Raw genomic sequence first — 23,257 nt, 5'->3', positions numbered from 1 at the left:
ATGATTTTGAATGAGTCCCCATCTAGATGCTGGTTTTCAGTCAGGCATTACTCTCAGCAACTAGAGGTCATTTGCATTCCTTGTCACATGCCCCCCCTCCATCTTTAAGCCAGCAGAGACTTGTCAAATCCTCTTCATGGTTTCAGCAGATGATTTCTGCTTCTGTAACTAAGTAGAGGAACTTGACTTCTAAAGGGTTCATTTGATTAGGTCAGTCCCACCCAGATAATTCCCCTTTCCAGAGTCAACTGTGCCTTATCACATAGCCTAGTCATGAGAATCAAGTCTATCATATGAATATGATGGCAGGGTGAAACATGGTGTGTCTTGTAAGGATAGGGACAATATTGGGAAACATCTGCTGTGCAGTGTAGCACAGGCATAGTCTCCCATGCTGCTGAATGACTCCAGCCCACCTGATTCAGAGTAAACTCAAAGCCCTTGCTATGACACTGGTAGGTATGGTGTGACCAGTTCTGCTCAGAGTATAAATATTTAAGACAAAACTACTTAATCTTAAGTCTTTGATGCAGTCTTCATTTCCTCTTCCCTAAATTCATTTTACTTTAGGCAAATTTGCCCTCAAGGAAGACCAGTGAACTCTATATCCAGGCATTTGAATTTTCTGTTCATTCCGATTGGCCTACTCTTTCCCAGACAGTGCATGGCTATTATTTCATCCTCTAGATTTATCCAAAAGCCACGTTTTTCAGATCTTTCCTACAAATGTATCTATATACAATACCTACCATTAGTCATCACATGTCTCACTTATGCTTTACATTTGCTCCCTTGCAGTTATCACTATTGTAACAACATGTTTCTTTGATAGACTACATGTAGCCTGCCCTGCCCGTCTTTCCTCTTAGACTATAACATTCAGGAAAAGAAGAGTTTCCATTTTTTCCTTACTTTGTCACTACTTTTATTCTTCCCAATGGCTAGAGAAACCTTTAGTCCTTATTGGCCATTTAACAAATATTTTATATGTTGAATAGATGGATACATTAGGTCTATATTTGTTTATAATTTCTTTCCTCCATTAAATTATTAGTCTCAAGGAATTGGAGGATTTTTCTTTTTGCTACCTTTTCTACAAGTCAAGTAGAATAAATGCTCTGTATTATCTACTTAATGAATACATCAAAATTAATTAGAATTTAAGGGAATTGGGAAAAAAACCTTGACTCACATATGAATCTGGATTACTGATTTAGATAACTGAATATTTTTGAAGTTCTTGGTCAAGAAGGGAACGTTAGGGAAGACTGAAAATGTTAGCTGGTGGTGGTGACATTTGGAAAGATAAAAAAATCAGAATATGGTTTTTAAACACTTTTCAAAAGAGAAATTAAAATATATTTCAATGTAGATAGGTGTGTTGATGAGGAAGAGAAATCAGGAACTGGCCTGATGGTTGTTGTTTCCTGTAATAACTGGATTGGGCCAGAGTGAGATAGTGGGGAAATAAAAGTGTGCTTAAAAGATGAACCATCTTCTGGCAGAAATCTGTGGGGACAAGGGAGAAATCTTACTAAGAAAAAAGATGGGCTTATGGGTGTTGATGGCCACATATTTGTGTTCAATTTCCAGAGTTTTATAAATATTTTTTGTACTTTTCAGCTGTAAAGAGTAGATACAGTATAATTAATTTGCTGATGCTTTTTACTATTTATATTCACCAACATGACATTCTTTGAGTAGTGTGTGTGTGTGAGTATGTGTGTGTATGTGCACGCATACCTGTGGGGTGGTATGTACGTGTATGTGCAAAGCAATTTTTTTGAAATAATAAGACATAAAATCCCCTCTAAAGTTAAATAGATATGAAAGTTCCAAAAATACTATGGAGTGTATGAAAACAAAAAGAATAATCCAAAAATGGCATGTGGTGGAAATTTACACTTCTATCATTCCCTATGGCAGGGCAGGCAGTGTTTTTTTTCCCTGGTGGAAGCTCAGGGTATAGCCTGACGACTGACAATATCTGAACCTTTTTTTTTTGACTAAGTGAATATTTCTAGGAGAAAATATACAAATTGATTAGACATGACATAAACTAAAAAATATGATTTTTGACTGGTCATAGCTAAGGGGAAAATTAATAAAGTAGAAGGGAAAGAAAAGATGCTACTAAAATGGAAATATGAATAAAAATAGTTTTCAAAAGCAAAAGTTTTTAGCAACAAGAGAAGTTTCTGACTAAAGCAATCAATCAATTCATTTAAAAATATTCAGAAATGACAATGGAATAGCAGTATATGCCTCCATCTTGGGTGAAAAGAAGTAGAAATACACAGCACTCCTCAAGATGGGCTAATCCTTCAACTAAACTGAAGTAGAGAAGTTATTTATCATTAATAATTCTGTTAAATTTATAAGTTGCAAAGTACCATCTATATGGAAATATATAAGCAGCCAATTACATTTTACTCTTAAACTTATAAGGGAAACTTATTTAACAAATACAAATGAAGTTCAAATGTCATCTATAATCTGGGTGTTATTATATTAATTTGAACTTTAAAATAATCAAAGTAGCTAAATATGAATATTAACTGGTCTTATGTCACATGCATTTTTTACCATTATAGTGTGAATAAACAGAACATGAGGCAATTGAATATTGTACAAGAAATTTTCAAACCTTACTAACTTCACTCATTCATGTATACACACACACACACACACACACACAGGGAATTGACCAGGGGTGTTTACTACTGAACTATATCCCCAGTCCTTTCTATTATTTTATTTTTTATTTTTTGAGACAGGTTTTTGCTAAATTGCTGAGAATGACCTTGAACTTTTCATCCTCCTGTCTCAACCTCTTGAGTTACTGGAATTACAGGTGTGCACCACTTCATGCAAGAGTCTAAACTGCAATTATATTCTTAATTCAAATTACCTGTTGAACAAAGGCCAAAAATTAAAACATTTAGGTTTTAGTCTTTACCTGCCACTAAAGATCATTGCCACAAATTCTGATTCTATAAATTATACTTTTCTTATTGTTTTAAAAAACAATCATCTATTTTTTTTAAATTCTGTAACTACACTGTTCTATGATTTTATAGAATTTATAATCCAAAATAAGAATAAATTTGTGGCAAAGTTATTTACGAAGAATTAGGAAAGCTTTCTCTAAGCAGTCTTTCAAGTTATCCACCAACCAGGCTGTCTCTACAGGAGACATGAGGCCTGGGAAATTCCTTTGACATCATTTTGTGGCTGTTTAAAAAATAAGCATTACCATTGCACTACAAAATGTGATTCTCAGCTGACTTTAAAAGCATTTTGTATCAAGACATGTATCATAGCTGACTGCCATTTTTAAAACAGGAGGAACATTTCAGGGAACAATTACGATTAAATTCATGCGAATTCTCGGCAGAATGGAGGTACACAACTCGGCTTGGAAAAGAATGAGCAACCATAGACCGTCAAAGAAAAAAGTACAATTAGAGGGTAAATGCAAGCTCATGTGATGCAATTTGAATATGTGAAGCTGTAGGGATTTGTTTATGGAGTTTGAAACTCAAAAACTCAAACATATACGAAGAATATAAACACCACAGTATTTTATTAGAGCTGAAATGTTTCTGTAGGAATCCAAATAAAGCAGAACATCAAACACATTGCATAATTTTTAAAGAGCTAGTTGCACCCATAAGCGGCTGGTTGTTAGGAAACAAGGTAGTTGGCATCGTTTTCAAGTAATTTGTTCTAATGGAGATGGCATTTGGAGGTGCGGCTTTCTACACCATCAGAGTATATAAGGAGTCCCTGGACACTGGCATTCACACAACTGCTGTACAACTCCAAACCAACTTACCACTCCTGACACCATGAGCTACTACGGCAGCTACTACGGAGGCCTGGGCTGCGGCTTTGGAAGCTTTGGTGGACTGGGCTATGGCCATGGCTGTGGATATGGCTGTGGATATGGCAGAGGCTATGGATATGGCAGCTTCCGCAGACTGACAGGTGGCTGTGGATTTGGAGGCCATGGATATGGATGTGGCTCTGGCTTTGGAGAACCCGGATATGGTTTCGACTACAGAAGCTATGGATATGGATGTTGCCGCCCATCATGCAGTGGAGAATACGGGATCTCTGGATACTTCTGAATAAATACTTGAAAATTTACAATGCCTGCCCTTGATTGTTTTGAAAACTTCATTCCACAACCTGTATGCTTTTCTCATCTTGTCTTTATAGCTGAACTTCTATTTGGACCACATGGTTTCTGACTGTAATGTGAAGAAAACTAGATGAACTCGATGCTGGCATTTGAATAGTGATGCTGTTTAGTGATGATGTTCTTCATCTCTCTTTGTACTGGATGGGGAATCATTTGTGTTTCTGCAAATGTTTGCCTTTCAGTATCTGACATAGTATAATAAACTTTATCTTACATAATCAATTCGTCATGAGCATTAATTTTTTTATTACAATAAACGGAGATGAATTGATAACATCATTAACTATGCCAATATCCTTCTCTTATATATAAGAACTTAAATGACATATTTTACATCATGATTATTTTTTCCAACTTCTTCTTTCTTTACTGACATTCTTTTCTTCTCTTGTTTTCTTTTTGTTAATGCCTTTTTCTCATCCATCACTTTCTCCTTTTCATTAAATGAATTGTTACCAATATCTATATTTTCTACTTCAGTAAAATAGAAGAATTCTGTGTCTAAAAGCCCAAAGGCTTTTATGATAATAATGAAATTTAGCTTAAATGTTTTTTTTCATGAAAAAAGCAATATAGAGGTGTAAGGTATTTGTTGTAATATTTATCTTTGTGTATGTGTAAAATATGTCATAGGAAAAAAGTGAAAACCATTTTATTTTTATCTAAAACATAATTATCTTAAGTTAAATTTACTAAGATGTCTCAAGAAAATATAAATACCTGAATAGTTCTATATCTCATGTAGAAATAGAATGATTAAAATGATTACAAACTTTGCTAAAAAAATAAATAATAAAAAATAAAATAAAAAATTAAGAGACAATGATTATACTGGTTAATTCTTAACAGTTTGTCTTTCAGAAACTAAGATGAAACACATCATTGTATTTTTTGAGGATAAAAAATTTCCAATAAAAAATGTAATGTCATCTACAGAGAAATTATAAGTCCATATTTCTCATCAGCATTAATGCCAAATTCTTAGGAATATTTTAACAAATGTAATACAGTAATATATGAAATAGGCAATACTTCATGTCTAAGAGAGTTTTACTTAAAGAATGAAAGGAAAGTTCACCAATAGAAAACCAAAAACATGATTTATTAACAGAATAAGTTAAATAATCTATAAACATATATCCACAGATAAATTGAGGTTCTCAGCCCGTTAATTCAACATCATATTAAATCTGAGTCTAGCTCTGATGATTGATTTTTCTCTTCAGTATGTGGTGTTTTTAACGTTTTTGAATGACTTGTGTTTTTTTTTTAGAGAGAGAGAGAGAGAGAGAGAGAGAATTTTTTAATATTTATTTTTTAGTTTTCGGTGGACAAAACATCTTTATTTTATTTTTATGTAGTGCTGAGAATCGAATCTAGTGCCCCGCACATGCCAGGTGAGCGTGTTACCCCTTGAGCCACATCCCCAGCCCTGACTTGTATTTTTTGTTGTTGTTAAATGCTAGATATGTTATTTGTTTTCATTTGTTTTTAAATTATTTTTTACTGATGTGTAAAGACACAAAATGGCACATATTAATAAGGTTACACATGGTATTCATATATATATATATATATATTGTAATCAGGTTAAATGTATCAATTTATTCAAATATTTATCACTTATTTTGGGGGAAAAACCACTTTGGTATCTTAGCTTTTAGGTTACAATACACAATCATAAACTGTGTTCACTCCACTTCAGTAACACACAGAACTTCAATCTAATCATAACTTATTGTCCATTGTTCCAACATTTCCTATCTATCCTGTTCCCCAGTCTCTCCAACCTCTGGAAATCTCCATATAATTGTAATTTCTTTTGAAACAAATTTTAATATTCTTCATATAAGTAAAATAATACAGTACTTACAAATGAAATCAAACAACATATTAAGAGACTACTCAACATGGTAAGGTGGATTACATTCCAGGGATGAAAGAATTGTTGAATACACACGAATCATTTTATTTGAAATAACACATCCAATAAATGAAAGACAAAAATCATATCAATAGATTAAGAAAAAGTGTTATGATTTGGATCTGGAATTTCCACCCAAAAACTCTTATGTTGAAAGCATCTATCAGAGGTGTGGTACAGAGGTACAGAGGTACAGAGGTGTGGATTTTAGACAATGTCTGGATCATGAGGGTTGTAACCTCATCAGCGAATTAATCTAATGGATGGATTAATTTGAGTGGACTAATGGGTAGTAATTGTAGGCAGGTAGGGCATGACTGGAGGAGCTAGGTCACTAGCAATGTGCCTTTGGGGACTATCTATTGTCACTTGTTTCTCTCTTTACCTCTTTGCTTTCTAACAGCCATGAGCTGAGGAAATTTCCTCCATCATTCCTTCCGCCATGATGTTCTACCTCACCTTAGGACCCCAGAGCAATGGAGTCAGTTAACCATGGACTGGATCCTCTGAAGCCATGAACCAAAATAAACTTTCCCTCCTCTAGGTTTGTCTTGTCAGGTATTTTGGCGAGAAAAAGTTGACTAACAACTCAAAGGCGTTTGATAAAATTTAACCTGACTTCATAATAAAAATTTTGAACAAATTAGGTACAGAAAGAATATACCTCAACATATTTAAATCTGTGAATAAGTAACCAACAGTTAACCCTGTACTGAGTGGGGGAAACTGAAAGCTCATGCTCTAAGATATGGGAAAAGAGAAGAATGCTCACTTTACCACTTTATTTAAACTAATCTTTGAAAGTACTGGAAGGGCAATCAGGCAAGACAAAGAAAATAAAATCATCCAAACTGGAGAAGAAGAAGAAGAAGGAGGAGGAGGAGGAGTAGGAGGAGGAGGAGGAGGGGGAGGAGGAGGGGGGAAGAAGAAGGAAGAGGAAGAGGAGAAGAAGAAGGGGGAGGAGGAGGAGGAAGAGGAGGAGAAGAAGAAGAAGGGGAGGAGGAGGAGGGGGGGGGGAGGGGGAGGAGGAGGGGGAGGAGGAGGAGGAGGAGGAGGAGGAGGAGGAGGAGGAGAAAATAAGAAGAAGGAAGAGGAGGAGGAGGAGGAGGAAGAGGAGAAGAAAAAGGGGGAGGAGGAGGAGGAAGAGGAGGAGAAGAAGAAGAAGGGGGAGGAGGAGGAGGAGAAGGGGGAGGAGGAGGAGGAGGAGGAGGAGGAGGAGGAAATCATTGTTTGCTGATGACACAACTTATATATAGAAAACACAAAACATCCACCAGAACTAATAAAAGAATTCAGAAAGTTCTCTGGATGAAACAAAAATCAATAGCATTGCTATACAGCAATAATAAATGATCTGAAGTATAAGTCAATAAAGCAATCCCATTTTACAATAGTTACAATAAAAAGAATAAATTTGACTAAAGACGTGAAAAACCTCTACAATGAAAACTACAAATCATTGGTGGAAGACACTTAAGATACAGAAAAATGCAAAGACATTCCATATTCAAAGATTAAAAGAATCAATATAGTTGCTAGTCATGGTGGCATATGTCTGTAATCCTAGAGACTCGGGAGGCTGAGGCCAAGGATCACAAGTTCAAAATTAGCCTCAGCAATGTGTGAGGCCCTAAGCAACTTAGAGAGAACCTGTCTCAAAATAAATAATGTTGGGAATGTGGCTCAGTGGTTAGCCCCTGGGTTCAATCCCTGATACCAAAGAAAGGAAAAGTCAATATTGTTAAAATGTTCATGCTATAATAATCAATCTACAGTATCAAGGTAGTCTCTCCCCAAATAACAATAACATTTTTCACAATTCTAGAGAAGCAATCCTAAAATTCATATGGAACCGCACCCCCCCCCCCAAAAAAAAAGCCAAAGAACTAGCCAAAACCTTCTTGAGAAAAAAGAAGAAATTAAGAGGCATTATATTCCCTGACTTCTACATATCTGTAGCATGGTGATGGCATAAAAACACGTACATAAACTAACAGAATAGGGGCCTGGAGGCCAACATATGCATGTACAGACATCTGATATTCAACAAAGATACTAAGAGCACACACTGGAGAAATAGCAATTCTTTTCAATGAAATGTGTTTGGAAAATTGCATTAGTATGAAGGGATAAATTTAGACTTCTATCTCATACCAGTTACAAAATTCAACTCAAAATGAATTATAGATTTAAGTATAAAAACTGAAAAAATGAGAAACAATTAGAAGAAAACACAAGAGAAAAACTTCGGGACATTGGAATAGGAGAGGGTGTTTTAGAAAAGTCACATTTGCTTTATGGGTACTTGGAATTGTGGCAGGTAGGCTTTTCGTGTGAAATTTGTGTTAATTTTGTTAGTAACTAGAATACCACATACTTGTTGTAGCTGTAGGGTTCACATCAGCTTGTCTCCTTCTGTTGGAACTTGAACTTAGTTCTAAGTACTTCTGTTGAAAGGGAATCCGTGTCTTGCAGCAGTATTCTGCTGTAATCTGCTATTATATTGGTACCCTGCTGGTGCAGAAAAAGGTTTCAGGAGAACATTACCATTTGACAGTCTTAAAATTAACTCTCACCATTTGGCAGACTTCTCTCAAAAGACTGGAACTTGTAGGTGTATTCAGGGGCTGTAGATTGTTTCCCTGAGCCCTACTCTCTTCCCTGGATACAGGGAATCTCTCCCCACATACTTCACAACATCCCTGCCCCATCCCTCTGTGTGACACTGGTCTCCAAGAGTAGACACATAAGACTGAAAGGGACAGAGTGGGAGAATTCCGTCCCCTCACTGAGCTTAAATTCTGATTGAGTGTTTTTTCCTGTTGAGTAGGACTTTGTTATAGAGCTCTCTAGGTTTAGTTTATAATGATTATAAACTTCAATTATTTCTTTGGAGCCATGAAGGTATTTTTCTTTTTTCAAGAGAATTTAATGACATTAAATTTCTTGTGTTCACATTAGAACCTACTCAATCACCAACAATTTATCCAAATCAACATTAAATTATTCTTTCAAGTTTAGGGTTTCAGTGGCTTCTGTTCCAGGTATGTTGATCTTGGCTGTGATTTTAGATGTGCATTTGCCTCCACACTTAGTGGTGATTTAGTGTACTTAGATTAAAGGTGTCTAAATATAGGGAGGATATATCATAATTGTAGTTTGGAACAATCATTATTATTGACAATTCTGCCAAGTTTGATTCATAGATTAAATTTAGTTAAAATACAAATATTCTAGTATAATTTTTTGCATATATTAACAAGATGATTCTACCATTTATTTAAGAGAATCACCAATTATCTACATGATCACAAAGAAGAAAAATATTTAGAACTTCCAAATTATTGTTCACCAAAAGAAAGTATAAAAAAATGAACATATAGGTCACAGACAAGGATAGTTGACACATTTGTATGTGGATGTTATATATTGCACATATAGATAGTGTACAAATTTAATTAAAAAAAGGCTTAAACATTTTTTAATATAAGAGGTCTAAATGGCCAAGTAACATATATAAAGTTTGTTCAAAACTGTTAGTCATCAGAGATTTGGACATTAAAACCTGAGTCAAGACAGTGCTATTTCATCTATTAGAAACGAAAAAAAAAAATCAGTGTTTTGTTGATGAAGGTAGAAATTCAAACAACAGGAACTTTTGTAAAATACTACTTAGAATATGAATTAATAAAAACACTTTAGAAAACCATCTGTATCTATTAAAGCTGAACATTTATATTTTCTATGATATAGTAATTGGAGTCCTGGGACTGTATCCAATAGAGTGTCTATGCTTATGAAAATAAATATTTAAGGACACTCATAGAAGCTTTAATCTTGGTAGTTCCAAACTGGAAAGAGTTCAATGTCCAGAATGGACAGCAAATAATAGATTTATACCTTGTGGCATATTTCTACAAAACAACAGTAAGGGACAAAATACTGCCATCTTCAACAATGCAGGGAAAACTCACAAACTCACAGACATGATATTAAACTATGTATGCCATCCAGAAAAGAGCACCAACTATACAATTGAATAAACATTTTTCAACAAAGGGCAAAAAGAGCTGGGTGTGGTGGGGCATGCCGGTAATTCCAGTGGCTCTGGAGCCTGAGGCAGGAGAATTACAAGTTCAAATCCAGTCTCAGCAACTTAGTGAGGCCCTAAGCAATTTGTCAAGACTCTGCTTCAAAACTGACTAACTAACTAACTAAATAAATAAACAGGGCTGGTGATGTGCCTCAATGGTACGTGCCCCTGGCTAAATCCCCAGTACCAAAATAAATAAATAAATAAGCAGATAAATAAATAAATAGGAAAAAAAGGACAAAAAGAAAATTCTGTAATTTTAGAGCATGAATGCATCCTTTCTGCTTCATCTTTCTTTTTACTTTTGCTCCACTACTCCTCTATAGGTTACCAGTTTAGTTGGTTTGTGATTTATCCTTCCTTTTTTTCCCCCACAAAAATAATCTGATGTTTACTTTCTTTTCTTTATACTTTCTGGAAAAAAAAAATAATAGCATAGCACAATATTTTATTGCATTTTCTTTTCACTTAACAGTATTTTTTTTCCTAGAAATATTTCCATATCAGTTTAAAAATATGTTCTTTTTTCATTTAAAATTTCAAATGTTCAAATGTGGATAATACCCTCTTCTGTGTTCCTTCAATGTTTTAAATCGCAAATAATGTACAATGAATAAGTTCGTATATATATTTATTTGTATTGTTAGAGGCGTAGCTTCAGAAAAATATCTGAAGAAGCATTGATAATTACTAAGTTTACACATTTTTAGTTACTGTGAAATAATCTATTAGCTCTCTATTGCTGCTGTAATAAATTACTATAGTTTGGAGGCTTAACAACGCACATATAATATTTTACAGTTTCATAGGTCAGATGCTCTCCACAGCCTTAGCAGAGCTACATCCCTGTGGTGTAGTCTGTAGGATACTCGAATTCTTTTACCTGTCCAAGTTCTTGCATTTCTGGGCCCTTGACCCCTTTTTCCATCTTCAAAGTCAGGAGTGAAATATGGAGTTCTTCTTATACTGCTATCTTTCTCGTTCTCTGCACCAGTGAAAGGATCTCTGCTTTTAAGTTCTCATGACAAGATTGGATCCACCTGGATAACAAGATAATTTCTCCATATGGTTAAGTTCCATAATCTGCAAAATCTCTTGGACCATGTAAACTAACAAACTTACATATTATAAAAGTCTCCCAAAGGCTAACATACTAAAGGTTTGGTCCCCTAGTTGGCAATATTGGGATATGATTAAATCTGTAAGAGGTAAGACCATCTGGGTAAGGCTGTTCATGCCTCTAGTCACAGATAATCAAGAGGCTGCTCCATTGACTCTCTTTTGGGTTACTTGAGCTCATGACCAGCCTGGGCAATATGGTGAGACCATATCTTAAGCAAAACAAAAACAAAAAACCTTGAGGCCTAGTAGAAGGTCTTTAGCTCTTTTAGGTCAGTGGAGGCATGCTCCAGAAGAAGTCTGTGGGAGCTCAGCCTGTTCCTTTACCTGTGCTTGCTGGTCATGAGGTGAGCAGTTTTGTTCTGTTATGTGCTTCTGTCATGATGTGCTGGCTTGCCATATGCACAGAGCAATACAGACAAGAGATCATCAACTAGAACCTCCAAAATGGAAAGACAAAATAAACTTGTTTTCTTTATAAATTAATAGTCTCGGGTATTTTTGTTATAGTAATCCAAGCTGACTAACACACTAGGTTTTCTAATTTGCAGGGAAATGGATGGCATTGGAGCAGATTATGCTAAGTGAAGCTAGCCAATCCCTAAAAAACAAATGCCAAATGTCTTCTTTGATATAATGAGAGCAACTAAGAACAGAGCAGGGAGGAAGAGCAGGAGGAAAAGATTAACATTAAACAGAGACATGAGGTGGGAGGGAAAGGGAGAGAAAAGGGAAATTGCATGGAAATGGAAGGAGACCCTCATTGTTACACAAAATTACATATAAGAGGTTGTGAGGGGAATGGGAAAAAACAAGGAGAGAAATGAATTACAGTAGATGGGGTAGAGAGAGAAGATGGGAGGGGGGATAGTAGAGGATAGGAAAGGTAGCAGAATACAACAGTTACTAATATGGCATTATGTAAAAATGTGGATATGTAACCGATGTGATTCTGCAATCTGTATTTGGGATAAAAATGGGAGTTCATAACCCACTTGAATCTAATGTATGAAATATGATATGTCAAGAGCTTTGTAATGTTTTGAACAACCAATAAAAAATAATAAAAAAGAACTAAAGATGTATTTTGAAAATAAAGCAATCCAGTTTTTTTTTAATAACTTTGTTTTATTTATAATGTGGTACTGAGGATTAAACCTAATGCCTCACATGTGAAAGGCAAGCTCTCTACCACTGAGTCACAATTCCAGCCCCTAGGTTTCCTTTGTTGTAAAGGACTATTATTCTCCTTACCACACATTTAATATGGACTTTATCAATTTGCATTCTCATGAGCAAGGTACAAGAATGGATATTATCTAAGAGCCTCACCAATAGAATACACAGTCGTATTTTAAAATGTTTGCCCATGAATATGTGAATGGTAGCATATAAGTTAGTGATGATTGTTGTATCTCTTATTCTGAGTGTGGGTAAACATCTTTTGTTATATTTAATTACCAATTTTTAATTTTGGTTAAATTTTATCTTTTTAGTTATCTGCCATTTTTGTGTTAATACAAGTTCATTATATCTTAAGAATAAAATAATTTTATCTTCAGTACCTGTTATGTGTATGTATTTCTCTTTATCATTTGTTTTTAAACTTATGATTGTGATGTTGTTGTCTCTCACACACACAAATATCACATACAGACATAGACACACATGCACACAAACAAAAATACATATAATTCTATATACAAACTGCAATTAAATTGTAAATTAAAAACCAAACTTCGTTTTTTCTTTTCTTTTTCTTGCTTTCAACTTTTGAGTCAAAGTCCAAAAGCCTTTTTTTTTTAATTTTCTGTAGGAATTCAGGTATTTTCTCTTTTTTTCTATGTGGGCTCTATATTTTTATTTCGAACTCCAATGTAGTTGAAGGTGAATACTTATGTGTCATGAGAAAACGTGGATTTCCTTTATCTTTTTCTTTTAAATCTTTTTAAAGTGACCAACTAGTTTCTTAGGTGTTGTCTGTGAGAATATCTATGTGGCATGTACCTTAGCACATGCTGAATGTGCATACTATCTAACTCTATGTTTGAATCTTATGTTTTATTTCTTTGAGTGTTTTTTGGTTATGATTGTTATCATATTGTTTTCATTTCAGAGAGGCCTTTATCATGGGCTTAATATCTTAATATCTAATATCTAGGACTAGAGATTCTCTGGATTCTTTTTATATTAGTGTTTTCCTTGTTATTCAGACATATTTATTTTTCCTATGAAATTTGGTGTCGATTTGCCTATAATCATTGAAAATAACAAGCTTATAAGTACTTTTATTGAAACTGAATTAAAAATATAGATCAATTTGGGGGAAATCTACATCCTATAATATTAAATCATCCATTCAATGAAGAGGGGATGTTTTCAATTCTCTTGAATCTAATTTTAACTCTTTCAGGACTTGAATCACCTAATATAAGCTTAGAACATTTCTTATTAAGTGTAGTGTGAAGGATTATACATTATTTGTTCCTTTTGTGAGTATAGGTTTCTCTATTTTGTAGTATCTTACTCTTTTATGTATATGATAATCATTGATTTTTATAATACTTTTATATCCTGTTGATTAATGAATTATTTTAATCCTTGAGTTAGTTTATTATTTATTCTTCAAGGATCTTTGGAGTATGCATCATATTGTGTGCCAATAGAAGTAGTATTTTTTTAAATTCTATTTCCAACTCTCACTCCTCCATTGATACCTCTTGTCCAACTGCATTACTAATATCTCCAGAACAAATTGTGATAGTATATATGTTAAGCAAATTTGCCTTTCTCCTGAAAATACTTCTGAGATTTCACAGTTAAATAAGATACTGATTTTAAGACAACTTTATTGCATTATTATTATCTATCGATTCCTATTTTTAAGTGCACATATCAGAAATGAGTGTTGAAATTTGTCAAAATTTTTACATATTTATGAAAATAGAATTACGATTTTTGTTCTTAAAACTATCAATATAATCATTATATTAATACCTAATATTGTTACAGATTTTATTATTAAAACATATCTCATTTCCTCATGTATTATTTTATCATGGTATTGGATTCTATTGGCTAATACTTTATTTAGTATTTTTGTAGACATATTCATAAGTAATATTGGTTTATAATTTTATTTTTGTTTATGTTCGGCCTTTACTGAAGTTAAATGAAAGGTACATTAGTTTCATAAAGAGTAATTAGAGACTTTATTTATTCTCAATGCTCTGAAACAATTTATTGCATAAGGATTGTATCTTCAAAGCTTGGGCTAAATAGTCTTTGAAACTAATGCAGCTTTTTGGATTTCTGCATGTGTGGGTATTTCTTACTATCTCTGTTTCTTCTCAATGAGTGTTAGGATTGCTAACTCATTATTTAGTCATAGAGAAAAATGAAACTATCATTTGCAGCAATATGGTTGTAACTGGAAGACATTATATTAAGTGAAATAAGTCAGGCATGAAAATACAAATACCACATGTTCTCACTTATATTTCGAAGGTAAAATTTGATTGCAAAAAAGGAGAAAATAGAAGAGTGGTTTCCAGAGCCTGGGAAGGGTGTGGGAAAGGAGGGATGGAGATAGGATGGTTAATAGGAACAGGGATTCTGTTGGATAGATTAATAGCTCCTAAGTTCTGTAAAATAGTAGGATGATTTTTTTTTGAGAGAGACAGAGAGAGAGAATCTTTTTTTTTAAAGATGGACACAACACAATGCCTTTATTTTTATGTGGTTCTGAGAATCGAACCTGGGTCCTGCCTGTGCTAAGCGAGCTCTCTACCACTGAGCCACACTCCCAGCCCTTAAGATGATTATTATTAACACCAGTTAGTAGCTACTTTAAGCTAGTAGAGAGAATTTGAACATTCCAATGACAAAGAAATGCTTAACATCTGAAGTAATAGATATGTCATTATCCTGATCCAATCATTCCACGTTGTATACAAGTTTGGAAAAAGTATTGTTAACCTCTATATGTATGCATGTTATATGTCTGGAGGATGTTGCTACAGTACTTTTGCCATTTCTAGAATGTCATGTAATTGGAATTAGCATGCTCCTTTTCTAGATAGGTTCTTTTACTCAAAAATATGCAGGTGAGATTTGTTTATATCTTTCCATCCTGATAGCTTGATTATTTTATTACTGAATGCATTGTATGGTGGTACTGCTTACTGGTATATTGAAGGATATTGCCTCCAGTTTTTGAAGTTATGAATGAAGCTACTATAAATTTTCACATGCAGATTCTTTGAGTAGCTAGTTTTCATATTAGCTGGGTAAATATCAAGATGCTCTCTGTTGAACTACATGGTAAGAGTGTGTTAGTTTTTTTTTTTTTTTAACAAACTTCCAAATAATCTTCCAGAAAGACTATAATACTTTCCATTCCTACCAGCAATGAATGAGATTCCTGTTACTTCTTTATGTTTACTGACAATTGGTGTTATCAATGGTGGAAAGTTTTTACATTCTAGTAGATGTATAGTGGCATCTCATTTTTATTTAATTTTAATATATTTTAAGTTTTAGTCTTTCTTAATCACTTGGTTATAAATGTTTGTTCTATATGTGTTTTTTTCTTTACACAATATTTACTTTTTATTTTTAGTATTGCAAATTTAGTAAATACTAAATACTAAATTTTATTATAATAAATAGTACATATTTATTATAATAAAATTTAGTATTTAGAAAGGTTTTGGTGGTTAATTGTTGCCCAATGATTCATTATATATTTTCTTTTAAAAACGTCTTAGTCATTTGTTTTCTTAAATTTTCACTGATTTGCCTCTTTTTAATGATAGCCATTTTCTGTCATCTCTTATTGAGTTACCACGTATCTTTTTACCTTTCCTCCTCCCTTCTTTCATATTTAATTGGATTGTTTTTACTTTTTCATGCCACATAATGTCTACATAGTATTCTTTTGTTTTTATCTTTGGATTAATCTTAGATTGAAAAATAAATATGTTGAAATCTCAATAGCAGGTAACTAAGCTTCCTTAGTTAGCTCTGCTGAATCTTCAGTTGGTTGTTCAAGAGGGATACAAGAGTCCAATATTACCTAGATTCTTGCAATAGTTAAAGCAATTTCTTTTCACAACAACCTACATATTTGAATGCTTGGTTCACATTTTCTCTCCTTGTATTTCTTTGAAAATGTTGAAAAAATAAAAGCTTTGCTCTTTGAGCTGCTTTGGAGCAGTTTGACAAGGATATAATTGTTGTGCCATTGTAAATTTTTGATCTTTTCCAGGAAGCCCAGAAGATTATTTTTTTGTGTGTGTGATTTAAGTCCCTTTTTTATTGTGAGAAAATATAAATAACATAAAATTTACTATTTTAACTCTTTTAGGTGTATGTTTTAGGGACTTTAAGCACTTCACACTGCCGTCAACTCTGTCCATCTCCAGAACTTATGACAAAGGTCTTGAAAAGATGGCTTTTGAGTCGATCTCACCAGGTAATTAATAACTATATCAACTTCTCTATGTGGGCCTTTTGATTTCAGAAACTCTCTTTGGAATGTAATTTTGAACACATTCTGTTGCATTTTTTGCAACAAATTCCACTTACATGAGTAGTATTTTGGTCTGTCTTCCATTTTCATCATTTTTTTTTTTTGACTTTCATGCACAAACTCATCCTTTTTTATTACATTCCTGCTTTTACCCAATGCAATCTGTTTTTCTTTAGTTGTGTTGGAATCTGTTCTTCATATAGGTATGATTTAATGCTTATATGTGTTTCCTGAATTTTAAAAGATCTTTTTCTCTCTCTTTTGCATTTCTATTCTTCCACTTTGAATTGCTAATTCATGAATGTTTTTTTTTTCTTAATAGTCCAACATTTTGTTGGATAATATTTAACTCAATATAATATTTTGTTAAACATTTCTACCTCTCCATCCCCCTCCCCCTTTCTCTTTGGGATTATCAGTTTAGTATTTTAATAATCTTTTTATTGTAGAACTTTGTGTAGATGAAGACTGCTGGCACTTCTGAATCTGTGCATGGAATGGGTAATTGGGAGTTCATTATGAGGTCTACCTTAGGGTATGTCTTCCTTTTTTAATGTATCAAGTATTATTATTCAATCACTGTTCTGCTTTGCAGAGAGGCAGAATTGATAGTTTGTGCCTTGGTGTTTTTTCTTAGAGTCCTATATTTCCCCCTCACACTTTGATTTCTACACTATAGAGTTATTAAAGGGCATCCTCTCTTCTCTTTACATTACTCTTTCTAGATTGATCATCTCTCCAAAATTGCCTGGTTCTCCCACATCTTTTAAGTACTTGCTTGTAGTCTACTCTGACCTTACAATTTACTTTTTAAAAGCACTATTTCCCCTTATTGGAGCCGTTTTTCCTGAAACAATCTTCCTTTCCAGAGGCAACCTTTTTCATCTCAGGCACTCTGTTCTCTTCTTCTTGCTTCTGGGCATCCATTTTCCCTTGATATTGCTTGGCCCTTCACACAGGGTTAGGGAATAAAAATCAAGAAATTTTTCCCTAGAATTAATGCTTTGACTTATTTCTTTTTCCCCTAATTTGAAGTCTGTGATGGCCTCCATCTTATAGACATATTGAAAGAATAGAATTTGTATAGTTTCATATTTTGTTTTTTGGCCTGTGTATTTCTTAGGGAATATGTTGGGAGATCCAGACCTATGGAGCTGCTATCACCACGCTTACCCAGGAATATCAAGATGTAAGTTGATAACAAAAACTGAATTTCCAGCATTATTTTTTCCATTTCAGTTTAGATAATGTAATAGATCAGAAGGTTATAAGAACACTGAAATAGATGTATCTTACTAGTGTTGAGCAGTACTTTCAGAAGAATGCAACTCCATGAGATCCAGCAGGCAGAGGTTATGTTATAGAGCCAAGGTCCTCCCAAAAAGAGCCCCCTGAAGGGCCACGGAAGCTGGGTGGCCCTTGGTAACCAGTTCTTGAGATCACACTGGAACAATTTCAAACATGTCACTCAGAGAAGGCAAGAATTTATCAGTGGGACAGGAAAAGGGAAAAGGTGACACGTGGAAGGGACAGTGGGTTCTTTCAGAAAAAAGAGGGATGGCACACCCCGCCTGTATTCCAATTCTATGGGGGTCCCAAGGCAGTTTCCAGAGAGTCCTACCAGGTCCACCTCTGGACTTTTGCCATCAGGATGGCCTCAGACTTCAGGTCCCCACTGCACATGGTCTTGCCCCATGGAGGGGTGACATGTTAAACATCCAAGGCACCTCGGCACTTTGACCCATGCTGACTGGTTCTAATTGTTTCTTACAGATTTTAGTGGTCATGAAGGCTTTGTTTCTCATTATAGTATCTTTCAGAGTTCTGGAAGATCTTGTCTGTGCAGAGGTCATAAATTCGCTCAGGATAACTTGTCTTCTTATAGAGTTTTGGGGATGTGGCTGCCACACCTGCATTTCTCCAGCACACAACAGGTTGTTTCCTGAGGAATGTGCCATATCCTATTGACTTAAGCCAGGCAGGGCTGCAGGTAAATTACTTTTGAAAATTAAAACATGTGGGAGTCAGCACAGTGTGCCCAGTTCATAGAATTATCCCTTTACCCTCATGTTCCCACTGCTCATTATCTCTTTGTTATCTATCAATCACACCATTTTTTTTATTTTTATGAAACAATAAACTTATTAGTAAGTCAACCCAAAATATAGTAACTTCTCTATTTCAGCCAGAAAGGTTACAAGATGTAATCAAAATCAAGAGCCTTGATCTCAAGGGGAGCTACTATAAAAGGGAAGGTAGGTAAACAATTGATTAGTATTCTAAAATCTGGTGCAATAAAAGGATAGAATGATGTCCCAGATTTCCAACAGCACTCTGAAAGCTTTTCTAAATCAGGCTGAGGTAGATATAGCTGGAGATATGCTTGAAATATTCTTGAAGTAGGTGGCACTTGACCTATGTTTGGGAGGATGGGTTGGAATAAGGTGGGTAAAGAAGTATAAAAAATGATTCTGGGATAAAGGAATAGTTCCTGTTAATTCTCAAAAACTTACAGTAGGTTGATGCCGTATCATGTTGAACTGTAATGCATACAATCACTTATGTTTGGGATAAAAGCAGCTATGTGATAGATTGTAAGTGATCAAAATAGAGAAATATGTTTGGCATTGAAAAGCACTTGCTTGTGAATTTAAGGGGTTTAATGATCTTTCTACTGACTAAGAGATATAAAGTTTGTAAAATGATCAGACTTGCTTTCACAATATTAATTTTGGCTGATTATAAAGAACAAATCAGAAGAATGAGGACCCCCACTCAGTTCAGTACAACGAGTGAATACGCTTACATTGATTTAAAATGAAGTGGCAAAGAATTGAATGAAGTGATAACAATGAACCTATTTGAGAGTGCAGCTGAATGTCATTTGTGTGATTCACCTGATGACCAGCTCAGTGAATAGCAGTGGGCGAGGTGAGAGAAATGTTGATCAAATAAGAGGGAAGATTTCAATATCACAACTAAACATGTGGCTGGAGTGACTGACATACAGACAAGAGGCTGTTTGGGGAGAAAGAAAGAGTTTGCTACTACCTGGCACGGAATTTGAATGCAGTTCTAATGAGAGAAAGCTAATAAACACCCAGAATAGTGGAGCTGATGTTTAGAGTGAAGCTGATGTTTAGAGAGGAGTTCTAAATATTTTAAATATTGAAAATAATACTTAATTAAATTTCTGAAATTGATTGAGAAAGAAAAGATATGCTTTTTTTTTTTTTTTTAGGGGTGTTACCAGGGATTGAACTCAGGTGCACTGAGCCACATCCCCAGCCCTATTATGTATTTTATTTAGAGACAGGGTCTCAACTGAGTTGCTTAGTGCCTCCTTATTGCTGAGGCTAGTTTTGAACACGTGATCCTCCTGCCTTAGCCTCCTGAGCCACTGGGATTATAGGGTTGTGCCATCATGCCCCACAAAAAAAATAATACACTTTTCACATTAATGGATGATTAGGAACTGGGAAGGCTAGTGAGGGAATGATAGAGGAAGCTAATCAAATATTTGCCATAGAATTTAAAAGAAGAAAGTCCCACAGAAAATTGAACGGAGGAGGAGGGCAGTTGTGTCAAATGCCAAGTTCAAATGAGTCAAAATACAAGGTTTCCTCTAAATTTGACTCTCTGGAAATCCCTCGTGACTTTATGGGTGAGTAGTCCCTGACTATCATGGACAGGAGACCTTGGGTCCTGGGAATGATCAATAGCTAAAACAATCTGATGCAAATGAAAAAGAAAGCATTTTGAGGTTACACAATTACAGACCACTGGAAGCCATCACCCAGATTAGACCATTTTAATGAGAACGGCAGCCTGGCCTCTGAAGATTCTGGAATCCTTGTTCATGCAAGAAACATTTTGTTTTTAGGAATGTAAACTCATTAAAATATAATAATTACCACTAACAGTTCTTTAACAAGAGTTTGGATACTTTGTTTAGTAAGAAAAGAACAATCTGAATGAAGGAATTCATAAACTAAATTGTTCTTTTATATGGAAATGAGGTCACCTGTTGTTGTTGACCACACCCACTACTGAGGGTATAAAAACTTTCTGGGACACTAGAGGACACACACGCAGATACATCTCCTTCATTGTCAAACCAACTCACCACTCCTGACACCATGAGCTCCTACAGCAGCTACTATGGAGGCCTGGGCTATGGCTGTGGCTGTGGCAGCTTCCGCAGACTGGGCTATGGCTGTGGCTATGGAGGCTACGGATATGGCTCTGGCTTTGGAGGTTATGGATGTAGCTCTGGATTTGGAGGCTATGGATATGGCTCTGGCTATGGAGGCTATGGATATGGATGCTACCGCCCATCATGCTGTGGAGGATACGGAATCTCTGGATTCTACTAAAAAGCTAGCTGATTCTCAGACTCTACCATCGCACTCCTGCCTATGTGCTTCAGTGAGGAAATGCTTTTCTAGATGTAGCAGAAACAACTAATATTTATTGACTTCAAGCTCCAGCAGGCCCCGTCACCAATTCTAGTAGAAACTGGAATCTTCCCATTAAAACGAACTGTTCCCCACTAGCATTTCTTGTGACCATGCCTGACCTATGTTTAAAAATGATTTTTAATAAATATGTTTCATTGACCTAGCAAACATGGCTTCATCCATTCATTTCAAATTGGAATTTGGTATTTACATCAGGATGTTAGATTTTTTTTCTCCTGAACTGATGTTTTGTTTCAACAATAAATTTAATTCAGTATGTATTCTCTACATGTCTCCATGTACTGAGCAACATTCTAAGGGCTAAAGATATGGAAGAACAAGATAGAAAGAATGTTGATTTCTTATGTTACTTCTCATTTGTTTTCAGTGATTTTTGTGCTTTTTATAATAGAATTCTATGCACTATCACTTTTATGATTTGGTACTAAATAATTACAAATTTTATTTTAATAAATAGGTTTGTGTTCTGAGGATTGTTATGAAAGGACAGTGAATCTATGGTGACCTCAGAAAATAAATTATAAATAAATATGAATTTGATGCAAAATATTATTTATAATAATGTATAAGGTGCCAATACTGATATAAAAAGTTCCATGTACACAATGTGGCATTTTCAAATTCATGATGTTCTTTATGTATATCCAGGTCAATTTTCATTTTTATTTTATTTTTTTTTGGCATCCAGAATGCTCAACCACTGAGTCACATAACCTAACCCTCTTTTGTATTTGTTTTAGAGACAAGGTCTCGTTGAGTTGCTTAGGGCCTTGATAAGTTGCCAAGGCTGGCTTTGAACTCACAATCCTCCTGCCTCAGTCTCCTAAGCTGCTGGAATTATAGGCATGTACCACAGCTCCCTGCTAATTTTTAAATACTGACCATTTATAAATCTACTTTACTTCCTTGACAAGTTAGTGACTTTGTTTAATTGAATTTCTTTTTTCCCACATATAGATTCAGGGTCTTACTTTCAAAAAGATATTTCTCAAACATCAGCCTGGACACTGTCAGAGTTAAAAAGTACTGGGAGTGCATTTACAATTTAGTTTCCTGCAGTATGCCGTTCCATAATTTGTTTCCAGTAGGTTTACTGTAGGTCCCCAAACTTTATATCACTTGAAACCTCCTGGTAAAGTTCCGTTTCTATGTGCAACCTCTTCCCAGTGTGCAATATTTTTATGCTACCATTCAGGAGCTTTCAACTCTCCAGAGAACATTACCTAAGAGTTGGTGCAAGGACTTTGTATACTTGGAAGATTTGGAGCAGATTCAGCATGAGAATTATATCAAAAGACAAAATAATAAAACTGAAAGAGCATTCTGTTCCTGTGGAAAGCTCATGCTCTGTTTATTTTAAATAAGTTCTTAATAATGATGTGAACAGAACCATTCAGTTCATATGTTGCAATGCTTGCATGTTTAACAGTTTTTGCCTATAGGCATGGTCATTTGATGATTTTGGGGGGGAATATCTATCTGGTACTTAGATTCTCTTCTTTCTAATATTGTTATTTTTAAATTAAAAAATATAACAAGTCCATCATTTCACATACATATTTTTTTGTGATGAAAACATTTGAATCTACTCTTTGATCTTTTTGATAAATAATTTTGTGTTATTTGTTTTTCTTAGGTATACATGACAGTAGAGTATATTTTGACATATTATAAATACATGGAGTATAACTTATTCTAACTAGGGTTCCATTCTTGTGCTTATACAAGATGTGGAGTTTCACTGATTGTGTATTCAGATATGAACACAGGAAAGTTATGTCCAATTCATTCTACTGTCTTTCCTTTTCCCATCCATTTTCCCTTCCCTTCATTCCCCTTTTTGTGATCCAGTGAACTTCTATTCTTCCCTTTCCCTTCACTTCTTATTGTGTATTAGTGT

At 34.6% G+C, this 23,257-nt stretch overlaps 2 protein-coding genes across 2 annotated transcripts; both read left to right on the top strand.

The window, feature by feature from the left end:
• The first annotated feature begins 3,821 nt into the window (after window positions 1–3,821).
• LOC124089229 (keratin-associated protein 19-3) lies at window positions 3,822–4,483 on the top strand. The gene has a single exon (XM_046439228.2). The coding sequence runs from the start codon at window positions 3,852–3,854 to the stop codon at window positions 4,131–4,133; it is 282 nt and encodes a 93-aa protein (XP_046295184.1). The 5' UTR covers window positions 3,822–3,851; the 3' UTR covers window positions 4,134–4,483.
• A 16,497-nt stretch (window positions 4,484–20,980) lies between these two features.
• On the top strand, window positions 20,981–21,515 carry LOC124089023 (keratin-associated protein 16-3-like). Its single transcript, XM_046438885.2, has one exon. The coding sequence runs from the start codon at window positions 21,016–21,018 to the stop codon at window positions 21,250–21,252; it is 237 nt and encodes a 78-aa protein (XP_046294841.1). The 5' UTR covers window positions 20,981–21,015; the 3' UTR covers window positions 21,253–21,515.
• The last annotated feature ends 1,742 nt before the right edge of the window (window positions 21,516–23,257 follow it).

Source organism: Marmota monax, unplaced genomic scaffold (assembly GCF_021218885.2).
Source record: "Marmota monax isolate L192 unplaced genomic scaffold, Marmota_monax_Labrador192_F-V1.1 WCK01_AAM20220418_F8-fsc00125, whole genome shotgun sequence".
Classification (NCBI taxonomy): domain Eukaryota; kingdom Metazoa; phylum Chordata; class Mammalia; order Rodentia; family Sciuridae; genus Marmota; species Marmota monax.
Note: the sequence above shows the minus strand (reverse complement) of the source record. Positions and strands in the feature narration are given on the sequence as shown.

Excerpts from the sequence above, each read along its gene's own strand:
- LOC124089229 (XM_046439228.2), top strand. The coding sequence starts at position 3,852 with ATGAGCTACTACGGCAGCTACTACGGAGGCCTGGGCTGCGGCTTTGGA.
- LOC124089023 (XM_046438885.2), top strand. The coding sequence starts at position 21,016 with ATGAGCTCCTACAGCAGCTACTATGGAGGCCTGGGCTATGGCTGTGGC.